Source organism: Bidens hawaiensis, unplaced genomic scaffold (genome assembly GCF_021521415.1).
Source record: "Bidens hawaiensis isolate Kalapana, Puna unplaced genomic scaffold, B.hawaiensis_p1.1 tig00025353_1, whole genome shotgun sequence".
In the NCBI taxonomy this organism is placed as follows: domain Eukaryota; kingdom Viridiplantae; phylum Streptophyta; class Magnoliopsida; order Asterales; family Asteraceae; genus Bidens; species Bidens hawaiensis.
The window spans coordinates 27,224-46,510 of NW_027494039.1; the positions used below are offsets into that span (position 1 = coordinate 27,224).

Below are 19,287 nucleotides of genomic sequence, written 5' to 3' on the forward strand. Positions count from 1 at the left end.
TCATCCCTATAAGGTAACTTAAATATCTCAACTCACTATATACACAGTATCATCACTGAACCAACCCCATCACACCCACCATGGATGACAACAGCACCCTCCGCACTCGGTCCAAGGTCGCACCCGACTGGACCGTCGAAGAATCCTTAATCCTCGTCAACGAGGTATCCGCCGTGGAATCCGACTGCGGCGGCTCACTGGCCTCCTTCCAGAAATGGAAAATCATCGTGGAGAATTGCAACGCCTTGGGCGTCAACCGCAACCTCAACCAGTGCCGTTGCAAGTGGGACTCCTTGCTCTCCGATTACAAGAAGATCAAACAGTCCACTTCCAAGAAGGCCACTTTTAATTCCGAGGTCTTTTCTGTCATTGAACGGTATGTTTGGGATTATGAAGCGGATCCTGCTGTTGGGGCGGACCCGGAACCGGTTCTTGCTTCCATGTTTCAATCTGGTATGGTAATTTGTGTTGTTTAATTTAGGGCGGGGAGTTTGTTTATGTTCGTTCTGTTGGGTTTCTATGAATTTATAAATTTAGTTAACCATTTAACTAGTCACAATTAAGGCGGAAGCGAGATATTAACAAACTAAACTTATGTACACATGTGTTTATATATGTATATATTACAAAACTATATAATATATGTTCATGAATAACCTAGTTTATTCATGATATAAGATTACCAATAATCTATATGTTAGAAACCCGAGGCAAGGATCAAGTAATACGGAAAAACTAAACTATCAAAGCCATAAACACTTACATTCTTAACCTTTTAAGAGTGTAGTTAATGTTGAAGAAGATGATGATGTCGATGCTAGACTTTCAAAGGGAAAATCCTCAAACAGAATATACCCCGAGCCTCCAACACACACCGAGCTATGTTAGGGAGCTGGAACACGAAAAACCGAGACTCAACCTTTCTTCTTGATTTCGGCCGAACCCCAAAAGAAAGAAAGAAAGAGTTGTTGTTATAGTTGATGTTACTTGAAAGTCTTGATTATGATTACTTGAAATATATATATATCAAAAATGTATCTTGAGCATCATTTCTTATCATCATTCAAAATCCCATGATGTTAGGTATTTTGGTTTAAGTAACCCATACTCAAGATTTGACCAAGACATGGGGTGTGGGGCCCACCCTAAAACCGGCCCCAATATATATATATATATATATATTTTTTTTTTTTTTTTTTTTTATTTATTTTATACATTATAAAATATATAAACACCCCATCTTTTATAAACCATTTTATAAAAGAACATATAATTAAATAATCATTCCAATAATAATTATTTGAATAAATAAATTAACCAATGAATTTATTTAACACTTTCAAGTAAATATTCAGAAACCCGATTTTCTGAATGAGTCGTGTTCTGTATTTGTCCTATAGATCTTATCTTAACAAATACATAATTGGTGTGTGTCTAACTCGTTATTGGGTATGACCCGTCTTGGATCAAACACGGCTAGCCACATTAACATAATTATGTGTCTCGGGCATATGGTATTCCAACAATCTCCCACTTGCACGTGACTCATAAGAAGTTAATGTTAATGGTGAATACCGCCTAACAACAGGTCACCATCTCTAGTGTGTTTGACTAAGTGCCATTCAATAACATCATCCCCTTCAAGTCCATACTTGATATGATATAGGTAAGTCTTATCACTACATCCTTTTGTTACTAGATGTCCTGTCAAATCGAAGAGACACAGAGTAATCATTCTCTCAATGATTTAACTTAACAGGCCTTAGACATCTAAACTCTCAACACATAAGAGAAACAAATCCCATCTTGACTGCATACATCCTTGTTGACATCTCATATGATATCTGAGCTCTTTCTTAAACGTCATCGTGTTACCGAAAAACAAAGAAGAGAGTCAAGTTATCAGACTTGATGAAAAACCAGATCTAATATGCATCTCAGGTCAAAGGACACAATGATACTCGCCTTTACTCAAGGATTACTTATGATCAGTTGCACTAACTCCATGCAGTGATCCTTGAGAGCGGATCATGTCCAACATTTGTATCCCACAAATATCTATGAACCTTGGTGGCAAACCTATGCCTTATATTCATCACATGAATATCAACCAATCCGGGTTCATAATAGTCTTACCTTCATACTTGTTCCCACAAGCATGATCGACTACGGACGTTTAGAACAACATAAGTCATTCATGGATTAAACATGCAAATATAGAACATAACTCATTTAATAATTAAAACATAATTAATCACATGAGATACCCATTACATTCGTTCTTATACAAACACTAAACACAGATTAAATCCACTCACTAGAATACCGAAGTCCTAATGCACAAACATGACCCTCATGCTTTGGCCTATCGAGGAGCTTCGTGAGTGGGTCCGCAATATTTTGATCGGTATGAACTTTATGAATACATATCTTTCTCTTTTCAACTTCATCCCTTATGTAGTTGAATCTGCGCTCAATGTGCCTCGTTTTCTGATGAGCACGAGGCTCCTTGATCTGTGCAATAGCACCCTCATTGTCACAGAATATCTCTAGGGGCTCCTGAATGGTAGAGATAATCCCTAGATCCATGATGAACTTTTTCATCCATGCAGCCTCTTGGGCTGCCATTGAAGCGGCGATGTACTCAGATTCTGTAGTGGATAACGCGACAACATCCTGCTTCGAACTCTTCCAAGAGACAGCGCCTCCATTTAAGATGAAGACATATCCCGACTGTGACCGAGAATCATCTCGGTCAGTTTGGAAACTCGCATCCACGTAACCCTTTATGACGAGTTCCTCCTCACCAGACCCATATATTAAAAACATATCCTTAGTCCTTCTAAGGTATTTTAATATATTCTTGACAGCCATCCAATGACTGTCACCTGGGTTGTGTTGGTATCTACTCGTAATGCTTAAAGCATATGAGACGTCCGGTCTGGTGCACATCATTGCATACATAATAGATCCTATTGCCGAAGCATAAGGAACATGCTTCATCCTATCTTGCTCTTCCTTAGAGCTAGGACTTTGGGATGAGCTTAACACGGTTCCTCTTGGAATAGGTACCAAACCTTTCTTAGAGTTTTCCATCCTGAACCTTTTCAGGATTTTATCAATGTACGCACTTTGATTGAGTCCGATCAATTTTCTTTGTCTATCCCTATAGACCTTTATTCCCAAGATATATGTCGCTTCTCCAAGATCCTTAATTGAGAAACGACTACTTAACCACGCTTTAACGTTTTCCATACTTGGTATATCATTTCCAAATAAAAGTATATCATCGACATACAAAATAAGGAAAATGATTATACTCCCACTAGCCCATTTATACACACACGCCTCATCACCGTTTTGGACGAAACCAAACGCTTTGATTTCTTCATTAAAACGATGATTCCACATCCGTGATGCTTGTTTCAACCCGTAGATTGATTTCTTTAACTTACAAACTTTATCAGGATTAGATGGATCGACAAAACCTTCAGGCTGAACCATATGGACATCTTCCTCAAGATATCCATTTAGAAAAGCGGTCTTGACATCCATTTGCCATATCTCATAATCAAAATGAGCTGCAATGGCAAATAATATCCTGATCGACTTAAGCATCGCGACCGGCGAGAAGGTTTCATCATAATCAATCCCTTGAGTTTGCGTGAAACCTTTTGCTACAAGTCGTGCTTTGTAAGTATCTAAATTTCCATGCATATCGGTTTTCCTTTTGAAGACCCACTTACATCCAACCAGTTTGGAGTTAAGTGGACGATCAACCAATTCCCAAACTTGGTTATCGTGCATGGATTGCATCTCGGCGCTCATGGCTTCAAGCCACTTGTCACAATCAGGTTGTGACATAGCATCTTTGTAGGAGATCGGTTCATCCGAATCGACCAAGTAACAATCATCCACAAGAAATCCATATTTCTTGGGAGGTCGACTAATCCTATTAGATCTGCGAACAACGTGTGTATGATCAACCATTTGATCATCTTCAACATCCTCGTGTTGAAAGCTAGTATCGACCAACTGTGTATCATCAAGTGATTCTTGAACCTCTTCAAGTTCCATTTTCTTTTCACTAGGTCCTTCCATAAGGAACCTAGTTTCTAAGAAGTATCCTTTGCGTGAAACAAACACTTTTTGTTCACTAGGATCATAGAATATATATCCTATATCATCCTTTGGGTATCCTATGAAGATACACCTGATGGATCGAGCCTCAAGCTTATTTGGGGTGTCACGTTTAACATAAACTATGCATCCCCATACCCTTAAATATGAAAAAGATGGAACCTTTCCATGCCACACTTCATAGGGTATTCGATCCACCTTTTTGGTCGGGGCCATATTCAAAATACGAGCCGCTGTAAGTAGCGCATATCCCCAAAATGACGGCGGTAGTGAGCTTCGTGCCATCATTGATCGAACCATGTCCAACAGTGTTCGATTCCTCCTCTCGGATACTCCGTTATGTTGAGGAGTTCCAGGAGGAGTGAGCTGTGAAATAATTCCACAATCTCTAAGATGACTTTGAAAAGCATCACTTAGGTACTCGCCTCCTCTATCGGAGCGGAGTACCTTGATTGTTCGGTCGAGCTGATTTTGTACTTCATTTTGAAATTCCTTGAATATTTCAAAGGCTTCATGTTTGTGTTTCATTAGATACACATACCCATATCGACTAAAATCGTCGGTAAAGGTAATGAAGTACCTTTCACTATTCCTACTAGCTGGCTTGAAAGGTCCGCATACATCCGTATGTATGATACCTAACAAATCCTTAGCCCTTTCATTTGTACCTTTGAAAGGCTCTTTGGTCATCTTGCCTTGAATACAAGATTCACACTCATCAAACGAACCTAACTCGTTTGTTTTCAAAAGACCTTTCTTTTGGAGAGTATTTATACGATTCTTGTTTATGTGTCCAAGGCGACAATGCCAAATGTAGGAATCACTCAAATCCTTTTTGAGTCTTTTAGTAGAAGTTTGATATAATGAGCTATTTGAGGTATTATCATGAACCAATTCATAAATACCGTTGTTTGGTACAGCTTTAAAATAAAAGATACCATTAGATGAGACATGCATTTCTGATCTTACAAATTTAAAGTCAAAGTTACATTGTCTAAGAAGGTGCACAGAAATAATGTTCCTAGTCAAACTAGGAGCATACAAAACATTTTTCAAAACAACTTCCAAACCACTTGGAAGCGATAAAGTGAAGTCTCCTCTAGCGACCACGTGCACCCTTGCACCGTTGCCCATGAAAAGATTCACTTCGCCCTTCTTTAAGTCTTCATTCCTTTTGAACCCCTGCAACCAATTGCAAATATGAGTTCCACATCCGGTATCCAATACCCATGTGTTAGAAGAAATAAGATTTAGCTCAACATTAATCATAAAGACATTACCCGAGGTATGCGCCACATTCCTCTTGTCTTTTAGCTCTTTTAGGTAGACCGGACAATTGCGTTTCCAGTGTCCGGTCTCCCCACAACCAAAACAAGGATCATCCTTATGACCCTTCGGTTCCATAACCTTTTGTTTCTTTGCCATAACCGGTGATTTGCCCTTACCCTTAAGATGCAGAGGTGGACCCTTTCTTTTTGCTACCTTAGCCTTAGGATTGGGTTGAGATCGATTCTTGGATCTGCCTTCATTGATCGCAAACATGGGTAAAACCCTTTTACCCATGCTCGCCTCGGCTGTCTTAAGCATTGAGTGAAGTTCTCCAATGGTTTTGTCCCAGCCGTTCATGTTATAATTTAACACGAAAGTGTCGAACCTTTTCGACAAAGAGTTAAGGATCAAATCCGTTGCTAACTCTTTTGAGATGGGACAATTGAGTTTGGCGAGGCGATCAATGTAACTTTTCATCTTAAGTACATAAGTTGAAACTGGTTGATTATCATCCATTCTACATGCATGCAAGGCTCGAACTGTTTCGAACCTTTCAACTCTTGATTGCTTAAGGAACATTTCCTTAAGTTGAGTAATCATGTCGTATGCATTATGGTTTTCGAAATCCTTTTGGATTTCGGGAACCATAGTCGCCAACATGAGGCATGACACTTGAATGGAATCTTCCGTAAGTTTGACCCAATTCATATATTCGACCTCACTACCCTCTTCCGGTTCTTCGGGGATAGGTGTTTCCAAAACATGATATAATTTTTCTTGTTTTAGAACAATCCTTAAATTTCGGAACCAATCCGAAAAGTTATTGTGGTTAAGGCGGTCTTTAGCGAGAATAGATCGGAGAGAGACATTTTGGACGTTAGGGATTATGTTGTCGTCGACGTGTGCGGCCATCTGCAGAATTTTAATTAAGTTCATTTTAGTGTTTTACCTTTTTAATTATTAATACCCTTTTATATATATACCAAATATAATTAATAATTAAAATCTAGAATCCAACGATAAACCCGACTCCGGTTAGGTGACCTTTTTCCCATTGTCGATTTATCAAGGTAGTTATTCATAACAATTGCAAACCCTTTTGCAACTTCTAGAGTTTATGGGACCGGTTCGAAATCATATTTCGTGTCGGCATGTTTATCCCATCAACACCTATTAGACCCCATGTTTGGGTGACCCTCTTCACATGGTTCTAATTTAAGTCGTCCTACTTGTATCAACTTGTAATATTAACATACAAACGGTTAGGTGACCTTTTTCCCATTTATATGCCAATATTACCTTAACATATTAATTTACTCTTACGCGGTTAGGTGACCTTTTTCCCACTAAGAGCTTACTAATATGTTAAGCGTTATACAAAAGGATGGTGTTTAACTTATTATCCTTAATTTTAAAAGGGATTTTTAGTTTTAATAATTCTAGTTGTAAAACTTTAAATCATGTTCTAACATGCATTTAGTAACATGATATTTTGAAACCATTTTCAAAATTCTAATTTATAATAAAGCCATTTTATTATGGGCGTGAGACGGCTAGTTAATAAATCCATTTTATTAAACTATGTGTCACGTAATTACCGATAATTATTAGAACCCGTTTTATGCTTTGTTAATTAATTCTATGTGACGAAGTTGATATCCTAATATCTAACAACCACACAATCAAACAATCAATTAATTAACAAGCATACACAATTATACTAGACACGAGCCACTAAGTTAGACCACACTTGTTAGCCGAAACAAGTGTGTGTCTTAGGTCCGATCCTAAGGGACACATGACACATGGATGTTGTAGCTCCCACTCGATCCCGCATCCAAATGCTTCGAGCATCTTCTTCAACCCCGTTGTGATCCATTGGGCTTGAACTTGGGCCTTAGCTTCCATAAGCTTCCATTTGGGCTTAATTGGTGGGCTTAGGTCCTTTTGGGCTTGAATCCCTTTAATGGGCTTGTGAGACCCATTATCACCATACCCGGCCCAATTAGGCCCAAATTTCCAATTTTGCAATCTTCTTTAATTTTACAAAATCAAATGTCCTAATACATTTTTTCTATAAAATAAAGATATTACAAATAACCTATTTATTACATACCCATATGAATAAATAATTACAAAATAGCCCCTAATTAATTATTACAAACCGAAACTTTGAATAATTAACAACAATCACAACATCAACCACAAACAAACATCCACTTTGGTCTACGGCTCGGTCTAGTTTTAACAAACATAACCCGTTATGTTTTAGGAACCCGTTCCAAAACCCCTTGACTTTATCGGGCCTAGCCCAACCCATTTGGGCTTGACCCAATAACTAGATTATGGGCTTCGGCCCACATGTGCAAAACACATGGGCTTCGGCCCAATTAAAAAACTCATGGGCTCGGCCCATTTAACCAAAAATGGGCTTCGGCCCATATAGCTTTTCCCTTTAATTTCCGGTTAGCCCAATAACCATATTAAAGTGGGCTTCGGCCCAAATTCACCCGAATTGGGCTTCGGCCCATTTACTCGGTTTTAATTTTTTTTTTTTTTTTTTTTTTGAACAAAGCCAAAAACAATAACAAGATTAAATACAAAAAAAATCATGCATGTTAATTTTTGTATAAAATCTTTCAAGGGGAAAAAAATATAAAACCGAGAACCCGAAGCTTAGTTTCCCGTATCCCGGCTCTTGATGCCATTTGTTGGGTTTCTATGGAATTTATAAATTTAGTTAACCATTTAACTAGTCACAATTAAGGCGGAAGCGAGATATTAACAAACTAAACTTATGTACACATGTGTTTATATATGTATATATTACAAAACTATATAATATATGTTCATGAATAACCTAGTTTATTCATGATATAAGATTACCAATAATCTATATGTTAGAAACCCGAGGCAAGGATCAAGTAATACGGAAAAACTAAACTATCAAAGCCATAAACACTTACATTCTTAACCTTTTAAGAGTGTAGTTAATGTTGAAGAAGATGATGATGTCGATGCTAGACTTTCAAAGGGAAAATCCTCAAACAGAATATACCCCGAGCCTCCAACACACACCGAGCTATGTTAGGGAGCTGGAACACGAAAAACCGAGACTCAACCTTTCTTCTTGATTTCGGCCGAACCCCAAAAGAAAGAAAGAAAGAGTTGTTGTTATAGTTGATGTTACTTGAAAGTCTTGATTATGATTACTTGAAATATATATATATCAAAAATGTATCTTGAGCATCATTTCTTATCATCATTCAAAATCCCATGATGTTAGGTATTTTGGTTTAAGTAACCCATACTCAAGATTTGACCAAGACATGGGGTGTGGGGCCCACCCTAAAACCGGCCCCAATATATATATATATATATATTTTTTTTTTTTTTTTATTTTTTATTTTTTATTTATTTTATACATTATAAAATATATAAACACCCCATCTTTTATAAACCATTTTATAAAAGAACATATAATTAAATAATCATTCCAATAATAATTATTTGAATAAATAAATTAACCAATGAATTTATTTAACACTTTCAAGTAAATATTCAGAAACCCGATTTTCTGAATGAGTCGTGTTCTGTATTTGTCCTATAGATCTTATCTTAACAAATACATAATTGGTGTGTGTCTAACTCGTTATTGGGTATGACCCGTCTTGGATCAAACACGGCTAGCCACATTAACATAATTATGTGTCTCGGGCATATGGTATTCCAACACGTTCAATTGTGTTCGTTACTTCGTTTACGTATATGTTTGTTTGTATGATCATTTGTTTGTGTTCGTGAACGGTTCACGAACAAGTTCATTTCCTTAATGGACGAATACTGACAAGAAGTTTCGTTCGGTTAGCTATTCGTGAACCGTTCATTTCCCGATAAAAGCTTAGGTTTGAGATGATAATTTTGTGTGTATGTTTTTAGGGCTTTCTTCATTGGTTCAAAATTTTTAGAAATGATTCAATGCCAGATTAGCATTGCACTTTTGACTATACGATCAAGCTTTACTAGTAGTTTTTTAGTTAAGTAAGTTGTTAGGGTTTTCTATGAATGGAATTTGAGCTCGTTGTTTTTGAAAATTTGAAATGATTTTGCTGCAGTTTCAGGGATTTTACTAGTAAGAATGGCGCTTGTTGCTTATTGTGTTCACACTTTTAAGTTTTCGATCAAGCGTTAATATTAGTGGGGTTATGTATGAATGTTTTGTTACAAGTGTGTTTACCTTTTTTTTAGTGTTCTGTAGTTTTCAGTTTCTTTAACGAAGTTACAGTGTTTAGCGTGATTTTCTAATATAATACGGAAACCGAAAGTTTGAATGTACAGAAGAACATGTTTTGGTTATAAAAGATGAAGAGGTGAACTAGATAGGAGTAGTTACTACTTTCTAAATCTGGTAATTATATGGCTTTAATGACATAATTCGTGATCCTGAATCTTATAGTTTTAATTAATTTAATTTTAGAGTAGTAATCGCACTGGTTAGCCACTTGCCCGTACCTGCCCCCCCACAGGTTAGCAACGTATTTGTGGGGCCCTTGGGTTTTTCCGGATGGCTATCAGAAAAGGAAAGAAAAGGGTCTCTTTAAAAGTTTTAACGTTAATAGTTATTCTTTCTTTTTAGAAATAAGTTAGAGAAATAATTTTGGTTAAGCTGTACTGAAGTAAACACGATAAATATGCGATTTTTGAGTTTTGACTATCATCTTGTTAGTTTTTGGATCCATTTGTCTCTGGAAATACACGGTAGCAGAAGAATTTTGCGTTTATTTATGATACTAGACTCATTTTTTATGAGTTATGAAGGTTTTTTAAATCTTTTAAATGTTTAACATATAGATTTCTGAAGGTAGTCTATATTGTGATTTATGAATTGTTTTGTTTGTTACTTGATTTATGTAGTTAGTTTTGTAAACGTTTACACTTTTTTTTTTCTTAAAGTAACATCAGGTTCCAAGAAGCAAAGATCAAAGGTGATACCTCAAAAACGCAGCATAGAAGAGACTCAAAATAAAAAAAGACAAGCTAAAACTGAAGAAATCAAAGTGGGGGAGTGCAGTTCAGAACCAAAAAACGACATTCTAAGTGCAATCTCGAGACCTGAAATCAGTGAAGAAAATCAAGAACAGATAATGGCTGAGAAACTTAGAGAAAATGCAGAGCTAATTGAAGCTATTGTGAAACAGGATTCGGTTAATGGTGAGTCTAATGCGGATTTAACTTGACTTAATGGCGATAAGCTTATCGCCTGTCTCAGCAATCTTGTAGTCGCGCTTGATCAGCTTTCCAAATTTGTTCAATAACTTTTAGAAAGATTTTTTTTTTTTTTTTTTTTTTTTTTTTTTGTGTTGGGACTTGGAAGTAAGTTATGATATCTCGTGCTTCATGATTACTCATGTTTAGAAATTTAGGTTGTACAGGGATTGAGCAATGGATTTAACTCTTTAAAGCTTCCAACTTTAGGCCAAGAGTTTGGATTTATAATTTACTGCATAGGTGTGTTTATTAGTTGCTTTCAAAGAGATCCAAGTGTACTTATTCTATAAAGATTTCAAGATGAACCATTGTTGACTTTGTAAGCTGAGTTTTGAAAAGTTAGGGGTAATAAATCATTTATATATAGATGAAATATTTTGTGTTTGTTTTTATTTCTAACTAGCTTTTTTTTTAACGACCAACTAAGTAATGCCGGGTAATTCGTACGCGTCCCCCATTGGCTAAAGGTAGCCCGAGCCGGCCACTAGTCCGGACGGACGGAGCCCCCTAGCGGTCCACCTATTGAGGGTTCACCGGATAAAACCCGACCCCCACGCCCACCAAATGGCACGATAGCGATGAGCCGGTAAAACCGGGTGAGATCAAGACTCGAACCCTGGCAAGCCAGGGTTATCCCTCATATCTCCCATATAAATTGGTGATAGTGAGGTTTGAAACTCCCACCTCTCACTAGTAAAATGAGTGCTCTACCATTGAGCCACATCCAATTTATATTTCTAACTAGCTAAATGGATTAATTGTACTAGACCTAAAATTTTATTTGGATATAAAAAACTAACAAACCATAACTAATGAACGTAAATGTGCAAACGTTTACGGACACAAATGAACAAACAAGACATGTTTTCATGTTCATTCGTTATTAAATAAACATATACAAAGAAATGTTTTGCATAGCACTCCACTAAAAATTCAATTCATTTACAAAGTGAAAAACGTTTTTTAAGGGGGGTGGGGGGGAACGAAAAAAAAATTAAATCATCGAACATCAAATAATTAAACGTCATATTGTTCAAACCTTTTTATCTTTGAATCATAACCAACAGGGTACCGACTGACCTGCGTTGGTTTTGGAGTGATGAAATCAGAATTTATAGCAGTCAGCAACAACATCAACGTCGTTGGTTTTGATCTTTTGAATTGGGAACACTGATGGTCGCATTCCACACAAGCTGGTTGCTCCCATCCGCTCCGTAATTTATCTTTTATTAGTTTCTTTGGTTAACTTTTAAAAATCATATATTATCACTTTTCTTAACTTGCTAACGAATCTTTTAAATGTGCTAGTGCCAAATTCACCACATCGGATACACTCACCTTTCGATACGGAAAAACCCTCACCTAAGACTAACGCCCGTAAACACTCGCCTGAAAGCATGACTAGGTAGTGAGCTCAAACCCATTCAGTTCAAGAATCCAACTAGTAAAAGTCAACTGCTCCCTAGTCTTCCGTTATTGGTATTATAAAACTTTTTAAGTGTTAAAACTTCACTACAAGAATAAAGTAAGGACTGAATCTATAAAAAAACCGGTTCTTTTTTATTACTTTACTTCATCGTAGAAACCCTAATTCATTCAGAGCCAAATTCAATCCAATGGTCTTCAAGCAAATCATTTCTCGGGTTCCCGGCAGGAGCCGGATCTCCGGTCAAATCGGGCAAAAGCGTGACTTGTTTTCAGGCAAGCTGTTATTTTAATGTTTTCACTTCATATATAATGATGATGTATGTGTGTTTAGAATTTGGGGCTTTTGTTTTGGGTTCATGTTGTCATACGTGCATTATTCTGGTATTTCAGATCTGTAGTAGATTTATAAGTATGATTAATATCATGATTAAGCTTGCAAGTTGATTATTTTTATTTTTAACATATCAAGCATTACTGCTATATTAACTATGCTTCTCAAACAATATAACTGTTTCACTTGTTTCCACCTAAAATTTGAAACCAATGTGTTATTTTTCAGTTTTTTTCCGCTTATATCATTGTAACATTCAGTGATTATATATCAAGTTTACACTCAATTTAAAACGCATGTAACTTAGAAACCATTGGATAGCACGTTTGAAGAGTATGACCATCAAACACATGTAAAGTTTGTATTTGATCATTGGATGTTAAATTGGTAAAGTGGAAAATGATGAAAGTAATGCATTGTTTTCACTTTTCGAGTGGTAAAAGAGAGAGGGATATATTATTTGAGATGGCATAGTTAATATAAAAGTAATAGGTGGATTTGTTAAAAATGAAATGGAAGTAATTTTACTTTCACGTTTTAGGATGATAAAGACATTTTAAGTATGAAAGGATTATAGTTAAGTATGATAAAGATTAGAGAAGTGATTAAGTATGAAAGAATTATAGTTAAGTAGATAACTTTCTAATCTTAAGATAATATTGGTGTTATATCATTTCAAGAACATTAGTCACAATCAATATGCTATAACATTTCTTGTGTCCCGTGAAAACTTCTCAATCCTTTTCGGTTTTAGATGTCACATCAAAATTGGATTTTTTATTAAAATTACAAAACGTGTACCTCTTTTCAGGAATTCCAAAGAATTACCAAAGTCCAACTCGTGTTCTTCATAATGCTGTTCCTAGATATTTAGGAAACTTGGGCATGAAACTAGGTTTTGCACAAAAAAGTTATCTTCCGGCCTCTATAAACTTTGCAAACTCTATACATATTGAGGGCCCAAAGGAGTTTGAGAGAGGCGATAATAATGGGCCTGTTGATAGAGAAAGTAATTCTGGATATTTTGGAGGCGTGACTAATGGGTCTGTTGAGAGAGAAAACAATTCTGGATATTTTGGAGGCGCGAATAACGGGCCTGTTTTTAGAGAAAACTATGCTAGATCTTTTGAAGGTCCACATCAAAGATTGGCCGAGATAAACAGAGGACAACTACCCATGCAGCCAGAGTTCTTTCAGAATTTGACCAGAAAGTTTGCTGACATGGGTAAATCTCGAGACCTAAGTGAAACGGGTCAGGACAGTAGACCATTTGTGCGAGGTTTTGACCCATCTCAATCTGGTTTATCTGGTAGGAATATGAATTTTTCTGGGGGATATATGAAAGACAATGAAAATTACCGATCTGGGGTAGAGCAAAATGCAGATATAGTTCATGTTAAAATTATGCGCAATAATACGTTCGTGACAGTGACTGATTCTAAAGGGAACAAAAAAATGGGGTCATCTGCTGGTAGTTTGGCTGAAATGAAAGGTGGACCGAAGGTTTCTAAATATTCTGCTGAAGCAACTTGTGAACATGTGGGACGAGAGGCTAAACGTATGGGGTTAAAGTCGGTTGTGATGAAGGTTAACGGGTTCACTTTTTTTAAGAAAAAGAAGTTGGCTATTTTGAGTTTTAGAGACGGGTACACTAACTCGAGGTCTGATAAAAACCCGATTGTGTACCTTGAAGACACGACACGTAAGCCACATAACGGGTGTCGGCGCAAGAAGCAGCGTCGGGTGTAGAATGTTTGTTACTTTGATGTTTTTTTAACAATGGCATAAATAAGATTTTAGTATTGGATTTTGGCAAAAGTATTAAATTGCAGTTTCTTGTGGTTAAATTTGAATGACTGTTGCAGAATGTTTTGCTTGATAGTTTTACATTTGTTTATTTACATTACCTTTGTGACTTGATCTCATTTTATTTTAGTTAAGTTTAAACGTTGAAGTCATAGAGCCGTTAGCTATACGAAGAATTGAAACGAGGCGACCTGTTTCAGTTGCCAACATTAGTTATCGACAATGGGCTGTATAATATAGAAAAATGTTAAAACACGCTTACAATTTGTAAGTCAAGAACATCTTGAGTGTTTTGTTTGTAAGTTTGTCCACCGTTCTTGCATTTGTGCAAAGTTATTGGAAGTATTTATTTGACTTTCAAAATTTATAATATACTTTTGAAACTTCTTTTTAATTATTTTAAGCATTTTTGAAAAAAAAAGGTAGATTATTATTAAAAAATAATTCACGAAGGAAGAGGTGATTATTTGGAAATGTAAGAATATTATGGATAAGGGTGTAAATGAGCCGAGCTAAGCCCAAGCCTTACGCTACTTGAGTCAGGCTTGTTAGGCCTTTTTGAAGCTCGAGTTTGGATTGATTCAAGCTTATGTTTTTGGGCTCGAGCTTGGCTCGTATACTAAACATTAAGCTCGAGATAGACTCGAATCGAACTAATTTGAAAAAAAAAACCCTTCAACGAGCCTAAGTATAACTCGAACTAGACTCATTAGTCTTTTTTGAAGCTCGAGCTCAAGTTGTATACTAAAAATGAAGCTCGAGAGGGCTCGAGCTAATTCGAGAAAAACCTTCAATGAGCCTAGGATTCGCTTGAGTTCATGTGTGGTACCTTAAACAAGTCTAAGCTCAAACCGTGCTCGTTTGTATAGTGTGAAACTAATACATAAATCCAAAATAGTTAAGAACATAAAATCACACATGGCTCCTTTGGCTCGATGAGTCTAGCAGTTGTCCCATACAAGGCTCAAGCTCGAGCCATATAACAAAAGAGCTTTGTTTGAGGTTGGGGTCAGGCTCGATTAGCTTAGCTCTTTTCAAGCTTTTTAGCTTGTATAAACTCAAGTTTAAAATCCAGAGGTTAACAAACTTGACCAAATAATTATTGTCAGTAAGCGAATTAACTAACCATTTTCAAACGAAACTAATCGGTTATATTATTATCATTGTTACTAATTTTTGTTAACCAGTCGCCCTAGTCTTGAGTTTTTCATACACTAACTAACACACGTACGACCCATTGGGCTGATTGTTTATATCCTAGTTAGTCCAGCCCATTCATGATGACATGAAATCTGAGCCGTTAGATCTAGGTCACAATCATCTTCACCTAACTTAAAACACTCCAATACCAAAGCCACCACCGATTCCTCTGCCTCTTCAATTTCTCTGCAGGCGAAGGTATCCTCAGGTATGCTCACTTTCATGTTCTTATTAATTAACTCTTGCTATATAATTAGTTGAATTTGATTATTAGTTACAATGCTGTCCAATGCACAATAATATTAGCCAGCTGTGAATGAAGATCCTAAGATAAAGTATTTCTGAATGTGTTTTAGATTGTTAATATTAGTATTTGCAAACTGAATCTGTTTTATTAACTAATCGGTTTTTGGTTAATGTGTGAGGTTTATTTGGTTGGTTTGTTGGTTTTTGGTTTGGTTCATTTCGGTTGATAACCAAAAATAAACTTGTGTTGAGATTTTTGCTTAGAAGTAAATGAAACGGAGGTATAAAAGCTAGAAATATATGAACACATTAATTGTACAAGTCGATTTTATTAATTTTGGTTTACTAAGGGTACAAAAAGAGCCCATTACTGATTTTAGGTTAATTCAGTTAATTTCGGTGTGGTTTTGTCGGTTAATTATTTGGTTATTGCTCACTCACTCTCAATACTTAATAAAGCAATATGATGCCTTTTATAGATCAGTCATGGTGAAGCATAACAACGTTATCCCCAACGGCCACTTCAAGAAGCATTGGCAAAATTATGTCAAGACGTGGTTCAACCAACCTGCCCGCAAAACCAGGAGACGCAACGGTAAGCTGTGGCGTTTCATGTTTGCTCTGTTTCATTTTAGTTAATTTGTTGTCTCACTGTGGATGTTTTTACATATATATTTACAGCTAGGCAAGCAAAGGCTGTTAAGGTTTTCCCGAGGCCTGCTGGAAAGCTCCGTCCCCAGGTTCACGGTCAAACCTTGAAATACAACATGAAACTTAGGGAGGGCAGGGGATTTTCTCTTGAAGAGTTGAAGGTAAGTCGTGCTCGGTTTTTATTTAAGTCATCAAAATGGTGTTTTAGATGTTTCTTAGTTTGAAAGTTTTAAACTTGTTATAAACAGGCTGCGGGTATTCCCAAGAAACTTGCTCCAACCATTGGTATCGCTGTGGATCATAGGCGCAGGAACCGCTCTTTGGAAGGTCTACAAGCCAATGTTCAGAGGCTAAAGACCTTCAAGGCTAAGTTGGTTGTCTTCCCGAGACGCACAAGAAAGACAAAGGTAAATTTTTTTTAAATGTTTGGTCAGTATTTTAAATTACTTGCTTTTTATAATTGTGTGATTAATCTTTTTCTGGTAATCAGGCGGGTGACTCTACACCAGAAGAGCTTGCAACGGCTACTCAAGTTCAAGGCCCGGTATTGCCCATTGCTAGGGAGAAGGCTGCTGTTGAGCTTGTCAAGGTTACTGAAGAGATGAAGTCCTTTAATGCTTATGCTAAATTGCGTTTGGAGAGGACAAACCAGCATCATTTGGGTGCAAGGCTTAAGAGGGCTGCGGAGGCGGAGAAGGAAGAAAAGAAATAGGTGAAAGGATCTTGGTTGGTTTCTTTGGTTAACTTATGTTATAAAACTGTTTTCAATGTTTTTTGGAGTTATTAGATGGTTTGTGTTTTTATTTATTATCTCCAAAGTTTAAACTTTGTTTTTGTTATGAGAAAATGGTGTGATTAGCACCAAGGTTTTTCATTCTATACTGCTTTTGAGTTACAATTTAACCAATTGGTATTCACACCAAGAGTGCCGTATAATTTACCTAGGGGTCTGGTCTTACTTGGGTGGTTGTCCTTATGGGTTTTGGGTTTGAGTGATTGAGTGAATAACTGGTTGACTGATGATAATAACTTTTATAATATAAATAGTAATAATAATATAGTATATGAAAGTTAATTATGTTTAAATTTAAAACCTAAACAGTTGTAGCTTTTTACATTTTTGACTTTTTAACAATATAAATCGTTCTAGTTATGTCTATTTGACACCCTAGTTATCTCAACCATTGATTCACTTGATCATTAGTTTAAATCATTTCATATATTTTATAGCGTAATAAAATAATCAATGCGCTTCTAAAAAAGAAACGAAAATATAATACAGAGACTTGCCACTTTGTCTCCTAGTCTTAAATTTATTAAAACCATATTTATTTTCTCTCTTAATTTCACGTTTTAGCTATTTGTATTTAGAAAACAAAGGTTTTTATGGTTCGGTTTAAACACATGAAACAATTCTAACTTATCACACGTTTTGTTTGGATGCCACTTTTTTTAAAATTCTATTTATAGGGTGAGAAAATTTTAAACTTTTAAAGAGCGGTTTGATTTATGGTTTATAGTTATTAGTACCATAGGATTTTCTGAGTAACCTTTTGTCGATGAAAAAAATGACCAACTTGTCCATTTGACCAACCATTTCCCATAATATTATCTCTAAATCTAGTCATCGACCAAATCACTTTTTAATCTTCACTTGACATGATATTTAACCAACCAGATTCGGTCACTTTGTAAAGCTTGATTTTAGCACTTATTTTCATCGCATTCCATTCATTTAAACCGTTCGTATCATAACATTTTGTAAATATAAGTTTTGGTGGAATGGAGTCTAGTTTGTATTGTTTTAATGTTTTGTAGGTGTGGTTTCAGTTATTTTAGCCACCTTGTCTGGCTAAATTACGTGGGCTTACATGAATGATTAGTTTAATTCTGGGTTTAATATTGTGCTAATGTGCTACAAAAAAGGAAATAAACGAAATTATTTTGAGATGGAGATCATAGTGGGCCAAAGAGTTCAACAGCCCACTAGGTGTTAAATGGATATAAAAGGAGGGGTACTGTGACTATATCGACATCCACATCATCTTACGGCTTCTATGTTCGTTTCGTAAGCTTTATTTTATTTTTTATGTTTTGTTTAGTATTGAGTTTCGTAAGCTTTATAACAAGTGTAAAGTTAAAATACAAAGGATAATAACAAAAATGAGAAGGATGAGAAGGAATCTAGTCCATTAATCTTAGATTTTATTGACTGAGATTAATTTAATAAATAAAAATGGATGAAAATGGCATGAAGGTAATAACCCATCTTTGTTGACTTTCTCTCTCCACATGCAAGGCACATGTCAATTCCCCCATCATTTTAAAATGTTCATAACTTTTTCATACGACATTATTTTTTTAAAAAAAATCACCATAATAATAAGCGTTTTTTTATCTTTAATATGAGTATCATATTGTTATATAAAAATAAAAAAAATTAATGGGTTTTTTTAATTGTGTTTTTTGTTGTTCATTGTGTAATATGTTGTTTCCATTGTGTTTTACGTTTCAAGTCATTGTGTTATACGTATTCACCATTGTGTCTTACGTTTTAGGTCATTGTGTTATACGTATTCACCATTGTGTCTTACGTTTTAGGTCATTGTGTTATACGTATTCACCATTGTGTTATATGTATTCACCATTGTGTTTTACGTTTCAAGTTATTGTGTAACATGTATTAAGCATTGTGTTTATGTATTAGATAAAAAGACACAATGGTGTGTGAAAAGACACAATGACGAAAAAAGACACAATGATAAGCGAAAAGACACAATGGTGTGCGAAAAGACACAATGACGAAAAAAGACACAATGGTGTGCGAAAAGACACAGCGGTGTGCGAAAAGACACAATGGCGAAAAAAGACACAATGATAAGCGAAAAGACACAATGATGTGCGAAAAAACACAATGACGAAAAAAGACACAATGATAAGTGAAAAGA

The 19,287-nt window shown here is 35.9% G+C and overlaps 3 protein-coding genes across 3 annotated transcripts; all 3 read left to right on the top strand.

The window, feature by feature from the left end:
• The first annotated feature begins 80 nt into the window (after nt 1–80).
• LOC143571318 (uncharacterized) lies at nt 81–10,752 on the top strand. The gene is made up of 2 exons (XM_077056777.1): nt 81–453; nt 10,363–10,752. The coding sequence occupies exons 1-2, from the start codon at nt 81–83 to the stop codon at nt 10,644–10,646; spliced, it is 657 nt and encodes a 218-aa protein (XP_076912892.1). The 3' UTR covers nt 10,647–10,752.
• A 2,461-nt stretch (nt 10,753–13,213) lies between these two features.
• Nucleotides 13,214–14,254, top strand: LOC143571336 (uncharacterized). The gene has a single exon (XM_077056786.1). It carries the CDS (start codon nt 13,322–13,324, stop codon nt 14,183–14,185), a length of 864 nt encoding a protein of 287 aa, XP_076912901.1. The 5' UTR covers nt 13,214–13,321; the 3' UTR covers nt 14,186–14,254.
• A 1,318-nt stretch (nt 14,255–15,572) lies between these two features.
• LOC143571319 (large ribosomal subunit protein eL13z-like) lies at nt 15,573–17,100 on the top strand. Its single transcript, XM_077056778.1, has 5 exons — nt 15,573–15,650; nt 16,168–16,283; nt 16,370–16,500; nt 16,588–16,746; nt 16,830–17,100. The coding sequence occupies exons 2-5, from the start codon at nt 16,175–16,177 to the stop codon at nt 17,049–17,051; spliced, it is 621 nt and encodes a 206-aa protein (XP_076912893.1). The 5' UTR covers nt 15,573–15,650; nt 16,168–16,174; the 3' UTR covers nt 17,052–17,100.
• Nucleotides 17,101–19,287: the final 2,187 nt, after the last annotated feature.

Coding starts and splice junctions, on each gene's coding strand:
- LOC143571318 (XM_077056777.1), top strand. CDS start 81: ATGGATGACAACAGCACCCTCCGCACTCGGTCCAAGGTCGCACCCGAC. Junction 454..10,362: donor TGCTTCCATGTTTCAATCTG/GTATGGTAATTT, acceptor TTTTTCTTAAAG/TAACATCAGGTTCCAAGAAG.
- LOC143571336 (XM_077056786.1), top strand. CDS start 13,322: ATGAAACTAGGTTTTGCACAAAAAAGTTATCTTCCGGCCTCTATAAAC.
- LOC143571319 (XM_077056778.1), top strand. CDS start 16,175: ATGGTGAAGCATAACAACGTTATCCCCAACGGCCACTTCAAGAAGCAT. Junction 16,284..16,369: donor CAAAACCAGGAGACGCAACG/GTAAGCTGTGGC, acceptor ATATATTTACAG/CTAGGCAAGCAAAGGCTGTT. Junction 16,747..16,829: donor GACGCACAAGAAAGACAAAG/GTAAATTTTTTT, acceptor TCTGGTAATCAG/GCGGGTGACTCTACACCAGA.